This window comes from Mixophyes fleayi, chromosome 8 (genome assembly GCF_038048845.1).
Source record: "Mixophyes fleayi isolate aMixFle1 chromosome 8, aMixFle1.hap1, whole genome shotgun sequence".
NCBI classification, from domain to species: domain Eukaryota; kingdom Metazoa; phylum Chordata; class Amphibia; order Anura; family Limnodynastidae; genus Mixophyes; species Mixophyes fleayi.
This window is the reverse complement of record NC_134409.1, coordinates 138,718,780-138,743,566: the sequence shown is the minus strand read 5'-3', so window position 1 is coordinate 138,743,566 and position 24,787 is coordinate 138,718,780. Positions and strand designations below refer to the sequence as shown.

General features: G+C 42.1%; 1 protein-coding gene across 1 annotated transcript; it reads right to left on the bottom strand.

Annotated features, from left to right (window-relative positions):
• Positions 1 to 2,992: 2,992 nt before the first annotated feature.
• On the bottom strand, positions 2,993 to 24,737 carry ERP27 (endoplasmic reticulum protein 27). Its single transcript, XM_075184213.1, has 7 exons — positions 23,569 to 24,737; positions 18,797 to 18,888; positions 16,777 to 16,914; positions 16,548 to 16,664; positions 7,621 to 7,746; positions 5,806 to 6,003; positions 2,993 to 3,031 (listed from the first exon to the last, which is right to left on the bottom strand). The coding sequence occupies exons 1-7, from the start codon at positions 23,675 to 23,677 to the stop codon at positions 2,993 to 2,995; spliced, it is 819 nt and encodes a 272-aa protein (XP_075040314.1). The 5' UTR covers positions 23,678 to 24,737.
• Positions 24,738 to 24,787: the final 50 nt, after the last annotated feature.

Sequence of the window (24,787 nt, the reverse complement as noted above, 5' to 3'; positions counted from 1 at the left end):
TTGCAGTAGGTCATATGTGTGCTTGTAAATAATGGATACACGTAATCCAACGTCATAAATCCAGAGCACATAATTTGCAAGGTCCCATAAGGTTACTTGGTATGCTGCTACTTGTGATTCTTTGGCGTTTTGACCCTGTCTGACTCCTAATCTGTTCTTTCATCTGTCTGTCTTAACCAGGGCCGGTGCTAGGGTCCATGGCGCCCTAGGCATTTTGAAAAAAATTGGCGGCCCCCGCAAAAATCGGCGCTAGTGAGTGGAGGGGAGGAGACGGAGCAGAGAGGCGACGGTGGTGAGCAATAGCCTCTCCCCCCTCCCCCGTGCATCTGAATGCTGTGCGGTGGCCGTGACAGGTATGGTCAGCGGTCGCCGCACAGTTTTAAAGTAATTTACATTCTTGTGGCGCCCTCCAGAGCCCGGCGCCCTAGGCAAGTGCCTAACCTTGCCTAATGGGAGCGCCGGGCCTGGTCTTAACCTTGACTATTTTCTTGGATACTGTATCTGCCTCATATTGGCTTTCTGTGTCTCAGAATGTTGATCCTGTTTTCTCCCTGTGGTTTCCTAGGTCTGATACTCTGTATTTGCTGATAAATATCTCAGCTCTTGCATAAGTCCTGAGGACAACCGAGTACCAGTAAGCACAACTCACTTTAAGCAGGGAGCACAATAGCCTGGTGACTGGTGTATACTGACAGGGAGCACAATAGCCTGGTGACTGGGGTATACTGACAGGGAGCGGGCCCAGATGTGACACCAGTCACTAACGAGTCTTATTACTAAGCTGTGGTGGTTTGTTTCTAATTCTGGTGATGGAAGTCATCACATTGTAATGCTGAATGTACACGGTTTACAGGAGCGTGATGTGATGACAAATCTCCTGTTGTTACCATCTCATCTTCATGATTTCTTATAACTCTGAAGCTGAGGTCAAACTCATTGGCAACCAGCCATAAAATGATTATAAACACCATGTGAGGCTGGATGCACATCCCCAGATGAGAATAGAAAAAGATAACTTTCTGCATGAATTTGCTTCTATTATCGGTGCAGCGAGTTTATTTTAAAAGCAAAAATTGTAGTGATTTGTAAGATATTTGTGGAGACAGCGTATTGTGTGACACTGAAAGATTATGTGTCATATTTTGAGATAGGAAATCGCATGTTGATTAAGCATTTGATCTGAGAGCATAGTCTTCCAGAAAGTCTGAGAGACTCCCAAATTTCGGCGAGTTCCCACAGAAATCACTTTGCCATGCCTCCTGCATTTGCCAGAAGATGCTCAATACGGAAACAGTAAAATATGTCACTACGGTTTCCAAAATATATCCAGGTCCAACCTACTGCCAGGTCCAAAATATATCCAGGTCCAGCCTATTGCCAGGTCCAACCTACTGACAGGTCCAAAATATATCCAGGTCCAACCTACTGCCAGGTCCAAAATATATCCAGGTCCAACCTATTGCCAGGTCCAACCTACTGCCAGGTCCAACCTACTGCCAGGTCCAAAATATATCCAGGTCCAACCTACTGCCAGGTCCAAAATATATCCAGGTCCAACCTATTGCCAGGTCCAACCTACTGCCAAGTCCAAAATATATCCAGGTCCAACCTATTGCCAGGTCCAACCTACTGCCAGGTCCAAAATATATCCAGGTCCAACCTATTGCCAGGTCCAACCTATTGCCAGGTCCAACCTACTGCCAGGTCCAACCTACTGCCAGGTCCAAAATATATCCAGGTCCAACCTATTGCCAGGTCCAACCTACTGCCAGGTCCAACCTACTGCCAAGTCCAAAATATATCCAGGTCCAACCTACTGCCAGGTCCAAAATATATCCAGGTCCAACCTATTGCCAGGTCCAACCTACTGCCAGGTCCAACCTACTGCCAAGTCCAAAATATATCCAGGTCCAACCTATTGCCAGGTCCAACCTACTGCCAGGTCCAAAATATATCCAGGTCCAACCTACTGCCAGGTCCAAAATATATCCAGGTCCAACCTATTGCCAGGTCCAACCTATTGCCAGGTCCAACCTACTGCCAGGTCCAACCTACTGCCAGGTCCAAAATATATCCAGGTCCAGCCTATTGCCAGGTCCAACCTACTGCCAGGTCCAACCTACTGCCAGGTCCAACCTACTGCCAGGTCCAAAATATATCCAGGTCCAACCTACTGCTAGGTCCAAAATATATCCAGGTCCAACCGACTTTCAGGTCCAGCCTAGTTCTCTTTAATAGCAACCTCCTTCATTAACTTTGTTTTCCTCCTACATTACTGCTCGGTTTAGTCTAATTTATGTCATGAGAGTGAGGGGACATTGGGACTGTTTTTACGTTGCATTTTGTGTGTTTGAGTGTTTATATTACACTATTGGGAGTGCACCTAGGAATGTGATCACCTGCAAAAGTGCAACAGGAATGTGCAAAATAGAACATATTGAAAGTATAAGGAGGTTTGTTTTTTGGAATCTCCTTCCACCCAAAAAGTCCTTTTGTGTGGAGGAAAAAGCTGTGTTCTGAGCTGTAAACTGCACCTCCTCCGTCCCCACCAGCTCATTGACAAAATTAAATGAAAATTTTCCACTTAAGTGCCAAACTATACGCATTAGTGCTATTAATTTGCATGTAAAAAATAAATTCACCCAACTCCGCCAATCGGCTGACACAAATATTTGCACCCCTGCAGATGTCCTAATCTTGCACTGCAAATCCATACACTTAGCCATAAAAGTGGGAGCAATTGTACAATAATTAGCCTATGCCTTAACAAAAAGACTTTTACACTTTTGCATTTTCATAGTCTTATTGTGGGTCGTATTATAATGTTAGGCTTTTTTTTGTAGTATTACTAATACATAACACAGTAAGAGTCAGGATAAGTTTTCAGTACACAAAAATGGATCTTTATTTTAAAATTGTAAAAATATGATATTACAGTAGGGTCACAAAAAGATTTCTCGGAAGGTAACTAACTTCTTATGCCTAACAAATGTTATAATTCCGTCTTCGTGTCTTTAGTTCCTGATCCATCCTAGAAAACATACATAATAATAATTATTTTATAATGTAAAGAGGGAAAATATAGAGCATAAAAAGCCAACATGGATACAGAGAGAGACGAAATCTATTACAAATATATCCCAATATGGGGGTATATTTACTAATTTCAGGTTTGAAAAAGTGGAGATCTTGCATATAGCAACCAATCAGAATCTAGCTGTCATTTTGTAGAATGTAGCTAGAATCTGATTGGTTGCTATAGGCAACATCTCCATTTTTTCAAACCTGCAGTTTAGTAAATATACCCCATGGTGTTTGTTTTGTTAAGTAGTTCAACCCTTCATCCTCACAAATCCTCAGTTGATCCAATGAATGGTTAACAAAACTAACAAACAGTAGAGTCCTATGTGCTTTAAAGGATTTTTCCGAATTGGAGAACACCCTGTTATTTAGTCCTACCAGGGGTTAAACAAAACATCGTCAGGTGCCTTGTTGCTCTAGCTTCTTCTGCTCCAAGGAAACCTCCTCTCTACTCTGTTCAGAGGTTTTTAAGGGGGGGAGACCACTGTAGTTCCACCACTACGTCCTACCATACATATATCAAATTGTGCCCAAGATCCTAATTAAAGAACCAACTCTCACCTAAGCTCTCATCACTGGAAGACTAAGTCACTCTCTCGAATCATCAGAGATCTACTGACCATGGATGGAATGCAACAATGAAGACAAGAGGTAGCAAGCCAACTCTTGGAGACAGGCATTGGGGTGTGCGAGAGACACGTGTTCTTGATATATTTTGGGGGTAGAATTGATTATGAGACGATATCCAAAAGGAGACAAGCCCTTTTGAAGGCTGAAGTGTAAATGAAGCAGAGTGTTAAAGAGATACACCACGTCTGGTGCTCCAATGTCTAACGCTACTACCCCTATATTTTTGGATGGAAACATAGGCTGTTGGTAAAGGATCAAGTAACAAATGCAATAAAGTAACATAAAACCATTTGTGTGCTATTTTGCGGATGAACAAATAGTTAATAGAGACGCGTTCATCAAATTTTTATTATAAACATTCCAGTGATATTGGGTTCTTCTGGAAGACTCCAAACTTCCGATGCTTGAAACACAATGTCTCAGAGTTAAGGTGGGGAATCTAATTTGCTTTAAGATAGTTCAAGGGTTAAACAAAATAACCCAGCAACTAATTTATGAACTACGGTGATGACTGTTGGGTAATTGTAATTATATATTTATACATTCTACCTTAGTGCCTGTTATTATATATCTCCAGTCATATCAATGTTCTCTGTAATTGGAGATGTGGAAACATTTCTGTGTGCTGATATCTATTCATCTATCTCAGCCGTTCTCCGTCGCTCAGTTTGTTTATATCTCAGGCTAAATATACGGCCAAAATATGTGTTATTTTTCCTGCAATCCAGCCCTTCCACTGGTTCCTGTCTGCAGTATTCTGGACGAATCTCTAACACTTGTATATTTGCTCCCAGAAATGTGTCTGACATTTGTCCACATACTTCAAGAAGGTAAATATGAGAAAACTAGATTATATCTGTTTACTGAAGACTAAATGTAGCCCTAGCTAAATATATACATTTCAGGATGTGATATAATAACGTTGGCGTTGTATCGGAGAGAAATTTGGCAATAGGATTAATTTAGAACCCGTAAGATTGTACTGCGGTGTAAAATGATGTTTGCGCATTTTTGACCTCATTACACCTATGACATGACAAAGAAAAGATTGTTTCACGTGTGATTATATAATTTTAAGTAATCTCCGGGAATATTCTGTTTGTCTGCCCAGTAAAAAAACCCATGTTCACATTAGAGGAGAGGGTGAGAGGGACATTTAGCATGTGGGGTCCATAATTACTAATTTAGGGTATATACCCAAAATGTCTTGGCCACATCAAGACAAGATAGGCATGAATTAATCCTAAGCATCGTATGATTATGGGTTATTGATAGCTCTTGTGAACAGTGCTCTCTCTCCCTATCTACCGTCATGATAAATAGACTCACAGCACTGGGGTCATGAGTTCAATTCCCGACCATGGCCTTATCTGTGATGAGTTTGTATGTTCTCCCCGTGTTTGCGTGGGTTTCCTCCGGGTGCTCTGGTTTCCTCCCACACTCCAAAAACATACTAGTAGGGTAATTGGCTGATAACAAATTGACCCTAGTCTCTCTCTCTCTCTGTCTGTGTGTGTCTTAGAGAATTTAGACTGTAAGCTCCAATGGGGCAGGGACTGATGTGAGTGAGTTCTCTGTACAGCGCTGCGGAATAAGTGGCGCTATATAAATAAATGGTGATGATGATGATGATTTCTCCAAGAGCAATTTTTCCAGCCTGGGAAAAAAATCGATTCTCACATGTACTAATGCATAATTAAAACTTATAAAAACAACTCCTGCTTAAAATCAGCTAAATAACACAACACAAGATTAATAGGAGCATTTGCAGACTTTTTCTTAGCCAGGAGATGGAGTGGTTAAACTACAGATAAAGTAAAAAATTATTATCTAGATATAAAATTATCAGAGGAAATCACATCCAGAAAAACTGCTACCTCCTGGCTGGCAGAACAGGCACCTAGGATGTGTACTAAGTGCCAGGCTTTTACTTCGTATGCTTGTGGAATGTTTATATGAAAAACTTTTAGATGCTGTATAAATTTACAGCAAAAGTCTTTGTTTCTTCTGGACCAGGGAGAAACTCAAACTCGCACCTGGAGCCGGCTTTATAAATATCCCTCACACTCTGGAGTGTTTTGATTGGCTACTTACCGCGTCGTTGCCAGACAAGAAGTTTAAGCAGAATGTTTTCACCCTCTCAGCTGTGATGTCATCAGGAACCAGCGTGTGTTTTCTTTCGCCGTCCGTGTCGTAAATCGCTAGCAGAGGGAGGTCAGGTTTTCTGAGCTTGAAAAGCCCCATTATTTTCTGATTGCCTTTCATCCCCACGTCTATCTTGACAAATACAACCTGAATATAAGAAAAATAAAATATGACGGAGGATTAAACATTTTAATAAAGAAAATAACATAAATGACCATTAAATTAAAATAGGAAATCTTAATGTTTGGCGATATGCTGTGGAAGCAGCTGTTTTGGGGGCCAAACAAATATCTATGATAATGCAGCCTATAAACTAGTGACATCACTGAACTACTAACCTCATTGAGGCATGAGGCACTGTTTGTGTTGCAACACAGGGTCTAATATGGCTCAAAACATAGGGTAAAAGCATAAACTGCTTACATGCCATCTATCACACGAATGTGGAATCAACTTCCGGCTCCAAAAAAAAAAGAGCTTAACACATTTTCTATTTCACAACTATTTCTTCATAAATCACAGTTTTTGTGTAAATCTTCTCAGAGTCTTTGACCAACTTCCCCTGTTCCATGCCACCAATAGTTTTGATTTTCACGTCCGCAGATCGCTGTTCTCTGCTGTCCTTTCAGTAAGTGTCCAATAACAGGGGCAGCCCTTATTACCCTTGTGGCAGCATTGATTGAATAGTTTGTCGGACGGTTGCTCAGCAGCAAAATGCTTAGCGTTGCAAAGTTCACAAACACTGTTCATGGGACCAATGTTGTGATCATTAATATTTGTTTCATCGCAGTTACCGACATGAGGAATGGCGCAGCATCTTGTTCGCTGACTTTGTAGTTGTTGACGTGATATTACCTCTGTCCTGTTCGCTCTTCGATTGGTTTCTCTGTGACGGGCAGTTTGCTGAGGGTCAGATTTACATGGAGATGACGATCATGTTCACGTTGTCTTTGGTCATCAGTCATAGTTTGTCGTTGGGCTTTATCCTGCTCCGCCCTTCGCCTTTTTACTGCTTCTTGCTGGGCAGTTACTCCCACAGCAGACATTTGCTTTTTAGGTGGCATCACAGTTACACTTTGTTGCTTAAATTAATTAGTATATTCCTATTAATATAATGCTAAGTGCAAATAAAAGGAATGGATAGAAAATCGAGTCAATTTGGAATAGCAAAGGTCGTAATAAATGGTAATTGCCCCCCAAAGATCTAAATAAACACAACAAAATAAGCCCAAGAAATTAGGAAAATCTAGTCAGTAGGAATAGTCGAGTGCACGAAAGAGTCATTTGCAAATGTTTCACCAAATTTGTTTGGTACTTGGTAGCTGTGGGACTGAGTACCATGGCTGGATGTGTAGAGGGCATGTGTGACTGTGAAATGTGGCTGAATGCGTGGGGAGTGTCTAGGACTGAAAACTGTAGGAGGGTTAAAAATGGTGGTAGAGAGTTAACACTGGGTTTGTTAGGAAGTGGAACCCACTTTTCTACAACCTATGGGGAGGGTATGCCGTATGGTGGAGGTTTCCATTGAGTGGTGGTTCCCATTGAGTGGTGGTTCCCATTAGATGGTGGATCCCATTGGGTAGTAGTTCCCATTGGGTGGTTGTTCCCGTTGTGTGGTGGTTCCCATTGAGTGGTGGTTCCCATTGGGTGGTGGTTCCCATTGAGTGGTGGTTCCCTTTGGGGGGTAATTCCCCATGGCTGGAGAGCTTCTGTAATGGAAATGAAAACCACTGTGGTTGATACCTCTGAATATGAATGACTAACCTTTCCACGTAGATCATTAGCTGCCTCCCGTAACTCCTTCACTATCTCGTCATTCTTGGCCACATCCTTGTGGGTGAAGAAGAGCAGATGTACTTGCACCTTTGAGGCCATAAGTCCAATTGCGTTCTATATTTGCAGACAAAAAGTAAATGGAGATGAAGATGAACCAGAAAGCCCATAATGTGACAGAGAAATTACTATTTTATTGTAACCCCTAAAAACCTTTGACTAGTAGACCTTTTGCATGAAAATTGCCAAACAGAGAGATATTGTCAGTGATTTTTTTTCGTAGACATTTTCAGGCATTGAGACAATTTTGAGATAGAACAATTTTAAAAACTTTACTTTGTGTCATCCTATGCTGGAAAATGTCACTCACCGGACTGTGAGTGCTTCTTCCCGGACTATTAGGAACCGTGGACGTCCTCTATCCTGAGGGACTGCGCATGCGCAGCCCTTTCCAAACCTTCAGTGTATGTTCCTTTAACTTAATTGGCAGATCAGGCAACCTCCCTATATTAAGCACCTGTGGTCAACACCACGTTGCCTGATCTTGGAGTCTCATTCCCCATGAGTCTCTGAAGGTGTTCCTGTGTTTCCTTGTTTATTCAGCCCTGCTGATTCCTGTGGTTTCCAAACCACTTCTACCTCTGTGGTTTCCAAACCACTTCTACTACTGTGGTTCCCATACCACTTCTACCATCTACTGTATCATCGTGACTGTGAGCTGATTCCTATCCGCTGCCTCCGTGCACTACAGTCTTCTAATCACTTCAACTCTACCATTTATCATTGGGACTGTTAGCTGATGCCTATCCGCTGCCTCCGTGCACTACAGGCTTCAACCACATCCACTCACCTGTTCATGATTGTGACTGCCAGCTGATTCCTATCCGCTGCCTCCGTGATCTACAGGCTTCAACCTGCAACTCGTCTGTGTTTCATCATCGTGACTGTTTGGCTGATTCCTATCCGCTGCCTCCGTGCACTACAGTCTTCAACCTGCAACTCGTCTGTGTTTCATCATCGTGACTGCTAGCTGATTCCTATCCGCTGCCTCTGTGCGCTTCAGTCTTCAGTCCTTGTCAACTCTACCGTGTTTCCTTGAGTCTGCTGCCACTATTGCTACCCGCTACTCTCCGTGATCATCTGTTCCAGTTCAACTCTGCTCCGGGGTCCCATCGTTACTGCACCTACTGGTTGCTATTGGTTACCTCCGTGTTCCCGCAGAGACCCGCTGCTGTTACTTCTCAGCGCTACTCATCCATCTACTGCTGATCCGCTCTCCACGCCTTCCTGTGCTCCCTGCTGGTCTACCTACCTGTGCGCTGCACCTGCTAGACCCCCGCTTCACCCATCCAGGGACTTGTATCCTGCTGGCCTCCTGCCCTTCAGGTATCTCTGCACTCCTGTCTGACTGCCTTCTCCTGAACCACGGTATGCATACTTCCCATTGACTGTGCTGTGTATTGCATACCTTGCTGGACTGTGTTGGTTCTCCTCTGGAGTGTACTATCCGCTGAGTCTATTGCCATCATTGACTGTGTTGGTTCTCCTCTGGAGTGTACTATCTGCTGACTCTACTGCCATCATTGACTGTGTTATCTCATGCTGGATTACTTCAAGAGACTTTCTATATTGGCAGTGTTGTTCAGTCATTTATACATTTATATTGTGCATATTACTGTGAATCAAAGTCAAGGTGCCCGTGCATATATTGTGTTGCAGTCTCTCCCCGTGCACCTCCTCACATATATATTCAGTGGTACAACTTGCTAGTGGCAGACCACTGACTCCTGTTTACAGTTTCACCTGTTCCAGTATCCTCTCACATAGCAGTGGTACAACTTGCTAACGCAGACCACTGACTCCCCGGATACCTCCACTTGGATTCCATTCCTTCACTCAGACAGCGGTACAACTTGCTATCCGCAGACCGCTGACTCTCATCACCTCCTCGTTTCTGTTGGACATTCCTCCTCACTATAGCAGTGGTACAACTTGCTACCGCAGACCACTGACTACCTTCACGTGTCCTTTGTCCATACAGTTCCTCGTGTATTACTACCTCCATATTGCCAGTGCTGCTAGTCATAGACTTTCCTGAGCATCTCATCATCTGCTATTTCCTGTTCCGTGATCACCCTGCTACCAGAGTACCATATTACCACCTATACTGCTCTGGTAAGCCTATCACCTGGTGATCCCTGGGTAAAGACTCCTAGTGCCCGTGACAGTAAGATCAGGCCATGACAGACCCAGATACGGAACCTACTGCTAAAGAGATGCTGCAGCATCTGGTCAGTCGTGTGGAGCAACAGGATGCTCGCCAACAGCTGTTACTTCAATGTTACCAATCGTTAACCTCCCAAGGAACATCTGGACAGACGGTTACAGCTAGTATTGAAGCTCCTGTGCTTTCCTCCGTTTCCCCAGTGCCATCCCAGGTGTCTACAGCTCCTACGCTTCACCTGCCTACTCCGTCAAAATATGACGGGGACCCCAAAACTTGTAGAGGTTTCCTTAACCAATGTTCAGTCCATTTTGAACTCCAACCTCAAAATTTTTCTACCCATCGTTCCAGAGTGGCCTATCTTATCTCATTGTTTTCTGGACAAGCCCTGGCTTGGGCCTCCCCTCTGTGGGAAAGAAACGATCCAATTCTATAAGATAGTGCCAAATTCATTTCCACGTTCCGAAGTGTGTTCGATGAACCAGGTCGTGTGACCTCCGCTGCTTCCAGCATTCTTCGTTTGCGACAAGGCTCCCATACAGTAGGACAGTATGTCATTCAATTTAGGATCTTAGCCTCTGAACTTCAGTGGAACACTGAAGCATTAGTTGCCGCCTTCTGGCAGGGGCTCTCCGATAAAATTAAAGATGCACTGACTACCCAAGAGCTTCCTTCGTCACTAGAAGATTTGATCTCTCTTTGCCATCGTGTAGACATGAGATTTCGTGAAAGAGAATCTGAGAAAACAACTTCTGCTAAAGCACCTCTTCGTTTAAACCCTCAATTTCGTCCAGTTTCACCTTCTGTGATTCCCATGGAGATAGGACGTTCCAAATTATCTTTAGAAGAGAGGAAACGAAGAGTAAAGAATAGACTCTGTATCTATTGTGCTGATTCCACACATATGCTCAGTTCTTGCCCTAAGAAATCGGGAAATGCCAGGCCCTAACTAGTTCTGGAGAGGTGAAGTTAGGGTCCCTGGAGTCCTCTCCATTGTCTATGAAATCTAAAGTCTGCGCTTTCGATGTTACGATTTCCTTTGCTACCAAATCCTTTGAGTCACAGGCATTGATTGATTCCGGAGCAGCAGGAAATTTCATTTCTAAATCACTAGTGAATCAATGGTCCCTACCAGTGATCACTTTAAAAACACCCATTACTGTGACGGCTATAGATGGATCACGTCTCATCAATGGTCTCATCACCCAGAGTACGTCTCCAGTAACCCTTCAGATTGGTGTACTACACCATGAAGAAATTTCGTTTTTAATTCTTCCTGTTACGACAAGTCCGATTGTCTTAGGCCTTCCATGGCTTCAATGTCACTCTCCCCAGATTGACTGGCGCACCCCTCAAGTTACGTCTTGGGGGCCTGAATGTCACCATCGTTGTCTCTCTCAAGTTATTCCTCTTAAAGTACAGCAATCTTCCATCTCAGCTTCCTCCCCGGGACTCCCTCCTCAGTATGCTTCATTTGCCGATGTGTTTGATAAAGCTCAGTCTGAACGTCTTCCTCCTCATCGTTCTTGGGATTGTCCGATCGACCTTCTACCTGGCAAGACTCCTCCCAGGGGTCGGGTCTATCCTCTCTCGTTACCTGAAACTCAAGCCACATCTGAGTACATACAGGAGAATCTCCAGCGTGGGTTCATTCGACCTTCCACCTCTCCCGCTGGAGCTGGGTTCTTCTTCGTCAAAAAGAAGGATGGATCATTACGCCCTTGTATAGATTTTCGTGGACTCAACGCCATTACTATCAAGAATCGGTATCCCATTCCGCTGATCACTGAGCTATTTGATCGCATCAAGGGAGCTCGGATATTTACTAAGTTGGATCTTCGTGGTGCCTACAATTTAATTAGAATCCGTTCCGGTGACGAATGGAAGACCGCGTTTAACACCAGAGATGGTCATTACGAATATTTAGTAATGCCCTTCGGGCTGTGTAATGCCCCCGCGGTTTTCCAGGGTTTCATCAATGAGATCTTTCGGGACTTATTATATGTATGTGTCGTTGTCTACCTGGACGACATATTGATCTTCTCACAGGACCTGCCTTCTCATCACCAACATGTGGCAGAGGTCCTCTCCAGACTACGGAAAAACTCGTTGTTCTGTAAATTGGAAAAATGTTCATTCGAGTTACCCCAGATTCCATTCTTGGGGTATATAGTTTCCGGAGTTGGCCTGAAGATGGATCCAGACAAAGTAAATGCTGTACTACATTGGCCTCAGCCAACTACTCTTCGTGCCATCCAGCGTTTTTTAGGTTTTGCCAATTACTATAGACGCTTCATTCAAGACTTCTCATCCATTGCATCTCCCATTGTGGCCTTAACTCGGAAAGGGGCTAATACTAAGCAATGGTCATCTGAGGCTCTCCAAGCCTTTCAAATCCTCAAAGAGTCCTTCTCGTCTGCTCCCATTCTGCGACAACCTGATGTGACACTCCCCTTCTTCCTAGAAGTAGATGCCTCTAATGTGGGCTTAGGAGCTATTCTCTCCCAACGCTCGGAGCAACAAAAATTACATCCTTGTGCCTTCTACTCTCGGGGTCTTCTGCCCGCAGAGAAAAACTATACTATCGGGGACAAGGAGTTGCTGGCCATCAAAGCTGCATTAGAGGAATGGAGATACTTGTTGGAAGGAGCTCGCCATCCGGTGACGATCTTCACGGATCATAAGAACTTGTCATATTTGCAATCTGCTCAATGCTTGAACCCTCGTCAAGCAAGATGGTCTCTTTTCTTTTCCCGTTTTGAATTAATTATAACCTTCAAACCAGCTGCTAAGAACAAGAAAGCTGACGCTCTATCTCGAGCTTTTGTGACGTCCTCTGATGTAGAAGAGGTTCCCAACCATGCTATTCTAGACCCCAAATGTATTTCTCTGGCTGCTTCATCCACCAAAATGCTACCATTTGGGAAGACCCTCGTGCCTCCTACTCTGAGGAGGAAAATCCTTTCGTGGTTCCATGCCTCTCGTTTTTCTGGACACGCCGGTGAACATAAGACCTTTGAGATTCTCTCTCGTAGTTACTGGTGGCCTTCAATGAGGAGAGACGTCAAAGAGTTTATTGCTTCCTGTGATTTATGTTCTCAGTTCAAATCCTCCCGCAGAACTCCAGCAGGGTTGCTGCGACCACTACCCATTCCGTCCAAGCCTTGGACCCATATTAGTATGGATTTCGTTACTGATTTGCCACCAAGTAAGAATCACAATACTATTTGGGTAGTGGTAGACAGATTTTCGAAGATGGCTCATTTCGTCCCTCTGTCCGGTTTACCTTCCTCGTCTACTCTGGCTGAACATTTCATTAAAGAAATCTTCCGCATCCATGGATGTCCGTCTGAGATTGTGTCAGATAGAGGAGTACAATTCGTTTCCAGATTCTGGCGGGCCCTTTGTAAAACCTTGGGCATACGATTAGCACTCTCATCGTCTTACCATCCGCAATCTAACGGACAAACGGAACGAGTCAATCAAGATCTTGAGACTTTTATTAGGATGTTCTCTTCAGCCAACCAAGACAACTGGGTAGAATTGCTCCCTTGGGCTGAATTCGCCCATAACAACATGTACCATGAGTCATCATCCAAAACTCCATTCTTTGTGGTCTACGGTCACCATCCGTCTTTTCCGGAATTTCCTGCCCTCCCGCCCACCCAAGTTCCTGCTGTGGAGACTGCTTGTCAGACCTTCAAAAATATCTGGTCTCAGGTCAAAACCTGTTTAAAGAAGACATCTAACAAATATAAGTCTTTCGCAGATAAGAAGAGGCGGGCTATTCCACCACTAAAAATTGGAGATCGTGTCTGGTTATCTACCAAAAATATTCGTTTGAAGGTTCCATCTATGAAATTCGCCCCTCGTTTTATTGGTCCATATAGGATCATTCAAGTTATCAATCCAGTATGTGTTAAACTTCTTCTTCCTAAGAATCTTCGGATTTCCAATGCCTTCCATGTGTCCTTACTCAAACCTCTTATTATCAATCGTTTCTCGACTCCTCCCTCAGCACCGCAGCCAGTTTAAGTTCATCAGGAGGAGGATTTCGAGATTACTGAGGTATTGGATGCAAAAATTTCGCGAGGAGTCCTCCGTTTCCTCGTTCATTGGAAGGGCTTTGGTCCTGAAGAGCGTTCATGGATCAAAGCTGAAGATCTTAATGCTCCTGCCCTTCTGAAGAAGTTTTATTCCAAAAATCCGGACAAGCCCGGTTCCAGGCGTTCTGTGCCCACCTTTAAAAGGGGGGGTACTGTCACTCACCGGACTGTGAGTGCTTCTTCCCGGACTATTAGGAACCGTGGACGTCCTCTATCCTGAGGGACTGCGCATGCGCAGCCCTTTCCAAACCTTCAGTGTATGTTCCTTTAACTTAATTGGCAGATCAGGCAACCTCCCTATATTAAGCACCTGTGGTCAACACCACGTTGCCTGATCTTGGAGTCTCATTCCCCATGAGTCTCTGAAGGTGTTCCTGTGTTTCCTTGTTTATTCAGCCCTGCTGATTCCTGTGGTTTCCAAACCACTTCTACCTCTGTGGTTTCCAAACCACTTCTACTACTGTGGTTCCCATACCACTTCTACCATCTACTGTATCATCGTGACTGTGAGCTGATTCCTATCCGCTGCCTCCGTGCACTACAGTCTTCTAATCACTTCAACTCTACCATTTATCATTGGGACTGTTAGCTGATGCCTATCCGCTGCCTCCGTGCACTACAGGCTTCAACCACATCCACTCACCTGTTCATGATTGTGACTGCCAGCTGATTCCTATCCGCTGCCTCCGTGATCTACAGGCTTCAACCTGCAACTCGTCTGTGTTTCATCATCGTGACTGTTTGGCTGATTCCTATCCGCTGCCTCCGTGCACTACAGTCTTCAACCTGCAACTCGTCTGTGTTTCATCATCGTGACTGCTAGCTGATTCCTATCCGCTGCCTCTGTGCGCTTCAGTCTTCAGTCCTTGTCAACTCTACCGTGTTTCCTTGAGTCTGCTGCCACTATTGCTACCCGCTACTCTCCGTGATCATCTGTTCCAGTTCAACTCTGCTCCGGGGTCCCATCGTTACTGCACCTACTGGTTGCTATTGGTTACCTCCGTGTTCCCGCAGAGACCCGCTGCTGTTACTTCTCAGCGCTACTCATCCATCTACTGCTGATCCGCTCTCCACGCCTTCCTGTGCTCCCTGCTGGTCTACCTACCTGTGCGCTGCACCTGCTAGACCCCCGCTTCACCCATCCAGGGACTTGTATCCTGCTGGCCTCCTGCCCTTCAGGTATCTCTGCACTCCTGTCTGACTGCCTTCTCCTGAACCACGGTATGCATACTTCCCATTGACTGTGCTGTGTATTGCATACCTTGCTGGACTGTGTTGGTTCTCCTCTGGAGTGTACTATCCGCTGAGTCTATTGCCATCATTGACTGTGTTGGTTCTCCTCTGGAGTGTACTATCTGCTGACTCTACTGCCATCATTGACTGTGTTATCTCATGCTGGATTACTTCAAGAGACTTTCTATATTGGCAGTGTTGTTCAGTCATTTATACATTTATATTGTGCATATTACTGTGAATCAAAGTCAAGGTGCCCGTGCATATATTGTGTTGCAGTCTCTCCCCGTGCACCTCCTCACATATATATTCAGTGGTACAACTTGCTAGTGGCAGACCACTGACTCCTGTTTACAGTTTCACCTGTTCCAGTATCCTCTCACATAGCAGTGGTACAACTTGCTAACGCAGACCACTGACTCCCCGGATACCTCCACTTGGATTCCATTCCTTCACTCAGACAGCGGTACAACTTGCTATCCGCAGACCGCTGACTCTCATCACCTCCTCGTTTCTGTTGGACATTCCTCCTCACTATAGCAGTGGTACAACTTGCTACCGCAGACCACTGACTACCTTCACGTGTCCTTTGTCCATACAGTTCCTCGTGTATTACTACCTCCATATTGCCAGTGCTGCTAGTCATAGACTTTCCTGAGCATCTCATCATCTGCTATTTCCTGTTCCGTGATCACCCTGCTACCAGAGTACCATATTACCACCTATACTGCTCTGGTAAGCCTATCACCTGGTGATCCCTGGGTAAAGACTCCTAGTGCCCGTGACAGAAAAGTGTGGAACCTACACTGTCAGCTAGAAATAGTACAACCAGAAGCAGAGGAGCAGAGTCTAACATGTCACTGGTCTTCACCAGGGACCCCCGCAAGGGAGTCTCGGCACAGCTGCAAGATGATCCGCAGGTCGCCGCCCTCTGTTCAGGTTCCAGGTGTAACCGGCAAGTGAGTTCCAGGATCCGGGAACACAACAGCTACTACTGGAGTCACTATCCAATAATAGTGCACATGTGGGAGCTTCTGCATTATATAAAGTGTGGTGACCAGAACCTGAGTCCATAGAACTCTGGCCAACTTTAATTCTCATTCTTACGCCACTGATTAGCAGAAACTATGAGGTGGGTCACCCCACAATGATGGCTCTGTTGCATAATGGATGACATGACATGTTTTTCAGGTCATTTTAAATCTCCATCTGGAAAACTAACAATTTATCATCTTCTAAATCAACACAATTGTCAGAGGTAGGCCTGAATTTCTTGGTAAGAGCCTCTACTATCATTCTGTACATTCCTATTACAGCTCTTAGGATATTTCAGGATTAAAGTGAGTAAATCGTACCATTGGGTTATAATCTGTGACCAATCTTAATTCATTTATGGTGAGATATCGGTAGAGTGTTGCAGCATTGAGTTCTGGGTTTTCATTGACGACAAAGTCATCTCGGAAATTGTCGGCCTGTAATCATAAAGTAGATAAACTATAAACATATCTGTAAACTAAAATGAACAAGGTATTTGTGAAAACTATTGACTTCAGCAATATATTTCCACAATTTGGGAAGACTCACCTTACGGAAAATTGTAATTGTGTTACTTTTGATTTTGAAGTGTTTTAAAACTTCTTTAGTGGAACTGGTCCCATAATCCCATTCCGGATGATTTTTTACAATTGTGTTAAAATGTTCAAATTCCGGTGTCTCCAAATTCTGTAAAAATGATCACAGTAAAAATGACTTTCAATTGTATGCAGTAAACTGTCTTAACGTTATGTCTTGGCCTTCCTGTCATCTTATTCGTGAAGTAACTTTAATAAGTGTTGTATATTTTGTGTGCTCTGTAACATTCATGATACTGGAATTACGTAAGATTATTTACAATGCAAAATCTTACCCACGCTCCATCGACCATGTGAGCCACCAGGTCCTCTGAGACCAGTAACAGTCCAGGACTGGAGACCCTCTCTCCTGCTCGGATGGGCCTTTTTCAAATTAATAATGGAGTGGTTGAAGCCCCTATTTCTGACCTTATCTATTCACGAGCGACAAGTTCATAGATTAGGGGCATCAATAAGACCGTTCAATATTGGAATCAGGTGAGTGGCAGCAGGAAAGACAGAGGCAGCACTGAACCTTTGCAGGCATCGGGGACCTGCCAAACTGGGGTAACACTTTTATAGGAGGTAAGTCAGGTTTAGTATTTTATTTTATCTTGTTTTATTCCACCCAAAACTATACTCTGTAGTCCAATTAGCTTTTACATTGACAATGATTAAAAAGGCCACAGAGAGGAAGTTCAGGCCCTGATGTGGCAATAGTTTTGGTCCTGTAGGCAGCTGAAGGGTTTGGGACCATATGGACCAATCATAAACCACAAACTCTCTGCTATTGTTCCATGCAGTCACCTAAACCCATTTTCCCTCACCTATAATCTAGATGAGGCTTGAGTCAAGAGCCCTATGTGGACAGGGGACCCGTACATAATTTGGCACTGCCAGGCTTCGGAGGCAGGCCTGAGCTCAGGTACTTTGTACCACCTCCACCACCTCCCTTGGGCCCCTGGTGATGATTAAGTCTCTTATCATGTGGAAGCAGAAAATTTGAACACCCTTTGGGGGGGGGGGGGGTATCCACATCCGATGATTACTGCCCCATGTTTTCCAGTGAGTACCAGTATCTAATTACAATTAAACAAATATAGAATTCATTTTTTTTTAATCCAGTTAGTTTAATAATCTGAATTTGAAGGTTTACAAAACAGTCCATCCTACAAAAAGTTGGACACATTGCAATCGTAGATGCATAGTTGCCATTTTAATGACTTTTATCAAATGTGAATCTGGAATAGAATCAAAGCTTATTTAATTTTATTAAATGCCCAAACTTCCTAAATGCTTACTATAGAAAGAAAAATGTTTACATGAAGTTATTTTTATAATGTTTTCTAGACTCTTAAGATACCCCTACATGGACAGATCGAGCCGGTCAGCCTAGGCGTTGAGTGACTGAATCTATGACCGAGTTACCATGCAAGTATGTGAAAGCAAATTAGAAAGATCCAACCCGTCAGCATTGATGCAGTTGGCCGATAACTCACACGCTATCGGAATGTTGTCAGATGTTGATTCTCATTGGTTCACGCACAACGATTTGAGACCAGTTTGGTTGATGGAAACACTAAGAATATGGGCACCTATACAATATTTTTCATCACTTGATGCTTGTCAAAGAAAAACACATTAAGAACAAGCATCAATATTAACAAGGAACATACTAGACTGTATATTGTTTATTTATTGGGGTATGTGTTATATTCTGACATTTCACATTCTCTGATTGTGTAATGGGCATATAAAATAGGTGACAGGAGAATGTGGCTCCTAGGTGGGAATTCAATAAAAATGGTGGAAATTGGAGGTAATTTCTCCTTAATATTACATAAAATTAACAAAATTTTCTATAAAAAGAATAGAATACGTCACCCTTTCTGGTTATAAACTGAAGGTAGAATATTTATCTTTTACTTTCTGCCTTCTCCATTGTAATTGAATCCCCCCTTGATTCAAGCAACGCAAAACTGTGAATAACTTACCACAAAAAACCCAACCACAGCAATGTCAGTAGATTCAATGAAGACTTTAGCAGAAGACACATCTTCAAACACAGTAGCTTGTCTTTCAGGAACTGTAGGAGAAAGGAAAATTGATATTTAAGGGACCAATGTATGTCTGACTTATAGGACCAGAAATATCTTTATGCTGCTCCCATCATCACCGCTGTCATTATCTCTTCTTCATCATCATCATCGTCACTCTCAGATGTATCATTATTGTTCTGGGAAGCCACCAAAATATATCCCTTATTCGTTTCTCTTTAATTTAACACCAACACATCATCATCATCATTTATTTATTTATATAGCGCCAACATATTCCGTAGCGCTTTACAATTGGGGACAAACATAATAAACTAATAAACAAACTGGGTAAAACAGAGGTGAGAAGGCTGCTCGCAATCTTACAATCTATGGGATGTAAACATTGTTGATTATGTGCTGAAAGAAATTGTAATGCTCATATCAAAGAATTCCATGAAAATGTTTAAAAGTAAATAGATGTGTTTCATTTAATGACTCAAAACCCTTGAACAAAGCAAGTCATGTATCCAAGTGTACACCGAGGATGGTGTAGTGCTGTTGTATGTTGGATCTTCGTACTGAGCCATTTATGTTAGCCTAGACGTTCAGATTTCTTGAAAGACAACTTCCATGCCAGATGCAGCTGCCTCTTGGGTTTTTAGGTTTGCAAAGTACAAACCATGAACATAAACTTTTGCGGTAAGAAAATCTGCATTTTTAAATGAACTCCCCCCACATATCGCTGCCCCACCCCCAGCACTTGCTGCCTGAAGAAGGAGATTTAGATATCCACATTGTAGGACCATGTTAGCAGGATTTCCTTAATCAGCACATAAACATAAATCTAGTAGAATTGATCATTTAAAAGAGCGTTCTATCACAAATAAATCATCAAAGCGCAATTGATGTATTTGTCAAGAAACAGCTGAGGAACGTTTCATAGATGATGATTTAACTATGAATACGGTGCAGTCCTGTAATCATATGTGAATCTCAGAACTAGGATTACATTAGCATTTTTCTGCAATACAAGTTCTACAATTAATTAAGGGTCACATGAAATGCAAGAAAGTGAGCACCAGTGATATATCCACCATGGGTGCAGAGCACAGGGGCCCATGAGTCAAGGGGAGCCTTGAATTATGTGCCCTATCCAGCCAGAGTTATACAGCTACAATGGCAACTTCTACTGGTCACGGACAGGCCTGGGTGACAGCAGAAGTTCCTGTTACTTTAACTGTGTTGATGCAGCTTAGCTGACACTCCTGGTTCCTGCATTGACTTATCACACGTCACAAGATCAAACCACCCACATTGCCACTCTCACAATGCCTACCCTCCTGGCACCTGCATTGGCAGAGTGGTGTCATGCATGGGTGGATCTTGTGACCCTCATGCTCTACCTAAGCACCTCTGTCAGCATTCCAAGCCTATGATTAAAGAAGCCTGCCCAGCCTCACAGCTTTGAATCAAACTTTCTAACTTGCATCCACTATCAGGTCTATTTGTCTTATTGTTTTGATAGCATAGTGCCTCCAGTCTTTGTAAAACGTTGCTTCAGTCCTAATAATTATTTTTTTTTCTTTCATCACAATCATTGTGACTGAGCATTCAATTGTCAAAATAATTTTTGTAGGAAAGACTACGGGGGTCTATTTATAAAAAGGGCGAAGACCCCTAAGCCCCGTTTTATTCTTAGAATTGGGGTTAATTGTATTCATTTCATTATTAAAATAAATCTAATAATGTTAAGAAATGTATGTAAAAAACATTATATGTTATACATTGTATAGAATATGATCAATGTAGTGTTTGTTTTTTATACTTTATTTAATTTTATTTTTTAATTAGTAGAATTGAAAGAATAAATCTGGATAAACCGGTTTACGCATGCGCAAAACCACGGACTAGGCAGTCGAAGATGTAAGTTAAAAATTACCGCTCCAGACCCGTATTGTTGGGGGTGCTGAGTAATGAGCAATATTTTTGAAGGAGGAGGTACCCAAGCATTACTCTTGCACAAAGCTCCACTAAATTCATAAAACACCTTTTGTTAAATTCCTAAATAGAAGAGGAAGAGGAAGAAAAAGAAGAATAGGAGGAAGAAGAAGAAAAGGAAGAAGAAGGAGGAAGAAGAAGAGGAAGAAAAGGATGTGGAAGAAGAAGAAGAAGAGGAAGAAGAAGAGGAGGAAGAGGAAGAAGAAAAGAAGAAAAAGAGGAGGAGGAGGAGGAGAAAGAGGAGGAAGTAGAAGAAGAGGAAGAGTAAGAAGAAGAAGAGGCAAAGGAAGAAGACAAGAAGACGAGGACGAAGAAGATGATGACAAAGAAAAATAAGAAGAGGAATATAAAGAAGAAGGAGAAGAATAAGAATGATGATATGATTATTATTATGTCTTTAAAAATATGTTTAGCGTGGCAATGGAGCAATTACATTGAAAGTAACAGCAGAGCAGAAGAGCCACAATTTAGGTGTCACAATAACTGCACGTGGCCCCTCAGACATCAGTTTTAAATGGCTGCAAATTAATATATAATTATTTAAAAATATATATTTTCTTTTTAATTCATGTATATACATTAACATAAAAATGTTTGAAAATATTGTAATCAAATTTATATCTATTTCTACATTTACAGTCAGTAATAGAGAAACACGTTATGGAACAATGAAGATCTTTGAAAGCAGAAATTTGTTTTGACAGGTGGTAAGTTTTATAATCTACTTTCAGAAAATTGAAACTTATTCCGTATTATGGAAGTTATTTTCTGTGCCTCTAAATAAACATATATAAATGTACTTGTTACATTTACACACTGTACTTAACAAGACCGAGGGGAATTGTAATCATCTCTCTGGGAGCCTCTGATCTACTCTATTTTAATGACTGGTGATTACATTAATTTCTGCTTTTCCACCTGGGAAATAAGGTGACAGATCAGTCTGTGTACACCTGATGCTCTCCGCTCTGAGTGTCGCCTTGTGAACTGTCCCATCTGGGTTTCTAACACACAGCTAACAAGTTTGCAGAAAGCAAAGACCTCGTGTTACTTCCTAGCAAGATGGAGTAACATGTTGCCAGTTAATTCTCAGCAGCCACTGAGCTAGACCTGCTAGGGAGACTATATGTACACATTATACTTAATGTAATGCAGTGTCAGATAATTGTATTAGTTGTATTACAATAACAGAGGCAAAACCCTTCCCAATATTCACAAACATGTAACGTCATTATTAGAGTAAAATGGTGAAATTGATCTTAATATTGGCCGTGAATAAAGCTTCCTCCATATTTAATTTAAAAATTTGAGACAATAGTTTAAATAGACTAGGGGGTAAATGTATTAATGTCCGGATTCTTCAACTCCGGCGTGTTCAGTGTCTTCGGCGATTAAATTTAAAGCGGCGCTGCATTGTAAAGGGAAGTTTCCCTTTACAATGCAGCGCCGCTTTAAATTTAATCGCCGAAGACGCTGAACACGCCGGAGTTGAAAAATCCGGACATTAATACATTTACCCCTAGGTTTTTTTTAATCATCCTAACATTAAATAAAGTTGTATTTTGGAATTAATCTTAAAATTATTATTATTATTATTATTATTATTATTATATTGAAAGATACATTTAACACTGGTTTACTGTAATTGTTAGAAAGGGAGGTACTTCTTAATTAGAATGTGAGGTGGTAGGAGGCATTATAGAATGATGCCCTAATACTATGATTATGACCTGTTTTAATGACTATTGAGGGACATTTTCCACATGTGTTTCCAAATGTTACTTTGACTGTAGTGAGGAAAGCAACATTTTGCAGGAAAGTAAAGATTGAATTATGATCGCCCCCTACTGTTGGCCGCTTATCATGACATCACAGACCCAGAAACATTCAAACAGTCTCACACCAGAGTCTGCAGCGACCAGCCGTGCAGTGTTACCCCACTAGTTCCAGCCCAAGTGGCCTTTTCACATGTACAAACTTAGGAATAAGATACAACAGAATTATTTCCCCCCCTCCCTTGGTTACCAGGGGCAGACAAGCGAGTTAATAAATTGATTATGCATATTTGCTGGTACACCAGATTGCAGGATAGACCTGGATCCTCCTTGCACTTGCATCAGTTATAAACACATTACACGTGTGGCCAGGTGGTTCTTGTAAGGAAATCTCTCATCAAACACATGGATTGGTTCCTATATTATACTTCCATGCCTTTTTCCCATGTTGAAGTTATGAGTCTCTTCTATAGGACCAGATGGGCTGCTTTTAACATCACAGCCTAAACTCTTTAGCCTGAATATTAAATGAGATCTTGACTTGTATCTTTACCAACCAAACTACCAAAACTGGCTAGACGGGTCACATAACATGTAAGAAGACAGTACACTACAGAAGAAAAGATGTTTAACGAAATTGGACACATCCGGAAAATCCCACACATGTACAAGCTACAAAAAGAATATCAATTAATTCTTTATTAGAACAAATAAAATATACAAGCAAATGTCTTGGTGGGAAAGACAGAGCCTAATATTGATGAGTTAGAAATTATGTTTGGGGTTGAAAACATTGTCTTGGAAAGAAAGCTTGTGAATGGGCTGAGGGACCCAAGGATAGAAAAAGAGTGTTGAGGTTTTGAAAAATAATTTGGAGATAGTACTGACAGAAGTAACTAGACTAAAATTATTAAAAGTCTTCCAATATCTCCCATGAATTATGTTAGAACTTACTTTCAATAGAGGTGTTGTTCTCAACATCTTCACCTAGAGATGTCCGCACGAAAACCAGCAGAAGGAAGAAAGATAAGGGGGGACACTTGTGTCTGGCCATGGTACCCATCGGTGTTTGGATTCTGGGCTGTGTGTCCCTCTTCTACTTCTTCTCCTGAAGCCACAGTGACAACTCATTCAACAGAACAGTGATGACGTATCACCCTGAGTCCTGAGAATTCCACATCTGCTTCCAAAGCCATTGAGATAAGGGGACTCAGGTAACCGAAGGAGGAAGTCTATACGTGTCATGTCTCACTGAGCTGGTGGAACGTGTGAGATTATTTAGGAGGAACTGTCCTCATTTGAGGATTGGGAAGTCAATCAAACAATATCTTTGCACAAAAAGAGCAAAAATTAACTATGTTTAATCAATAAATTGTAATAGTTTCTAAGTGTCTAAATTTTCTGGAAACAGTCCTTGTTTTTTAACATCTGACCAGTTACAGAGCCCCACTGTTCTTGTAATGTACGCTGGTTGCGATATAGGTATAATCCACTAAAGAGGATTGGTTCAAATGCACAATATTTGTTAAGGTTATTTCTTGTAATTTTTGTATCAATGATTAATGTAAATGCTGAATTTAATATATACAGGTGTATGACATTGTATCTACTTTGAAGCAATGGCAGGGAAGAGTTTATTGAATACTATGTATAGATATTTTCTTTTTGAAATTGAAATCCAGGGCAAGTTTGCTCAGTTGGATGTGACCCCACGTCACTCTTGTTGTACTTTTAAAATAAATAGTGTGAATTTGATCCCATATCAAATTCACACTATTTATTTTAAAAGTACAACAGGAGACTGAATTTCAAGAAAAATCAACATTGTGAGCTAATTATTTTAAGTGGCAATAACTAGGAGTCAACAGGAAGAGAGTTGGAGGGGAAATGAATTGAGAACTCCTTCAATCCTCCCCCTAGGAAATATTATTATTGTTTAGTAGCCCCTAGATTCATTATGCAAATGTTACATAATTTTAGCAGCATAAATATTGCCAGTGATGTAAAGCTATAAACGTAAACTGATAAGGGAATATTTTCTGTGTTAAACTGGTTTCACAGTGTTGTGGTATAATATATAATAGTAACTTGCTGTCTGAAAATTCCCAGAGGTCCAAGAGGAAACTTGAGCGGATAAGCAAGTCTGATTGGTCGCCGACACGACTCTACATGA

Excerpts from the sequence above, each read along its gene's own strand:
- ERP27 (XM_075184213.1), bottom strand. The coding sequence starts at position 23,677 with ATGGGTACCATGGCCAGACACAAGTGTCCCCCCTTATCTTTCTTCCTT. Across the intron at positions 16,915-18,796 it reads CTGTGGTTGGGTTTTTTGTG|AATTTGGAGACACCGGAATT; the intron begins GTAAGTTATTCA and ends TCATTTTTACAG. Across the intron at positions 3,032-5,805 it reads TCTTGTCTGGCAACGACGCG|GATGGATCAGGAACTAAAGA; the intron begins GTAAGTAGCCAA and ends TATGTTTTCTAG.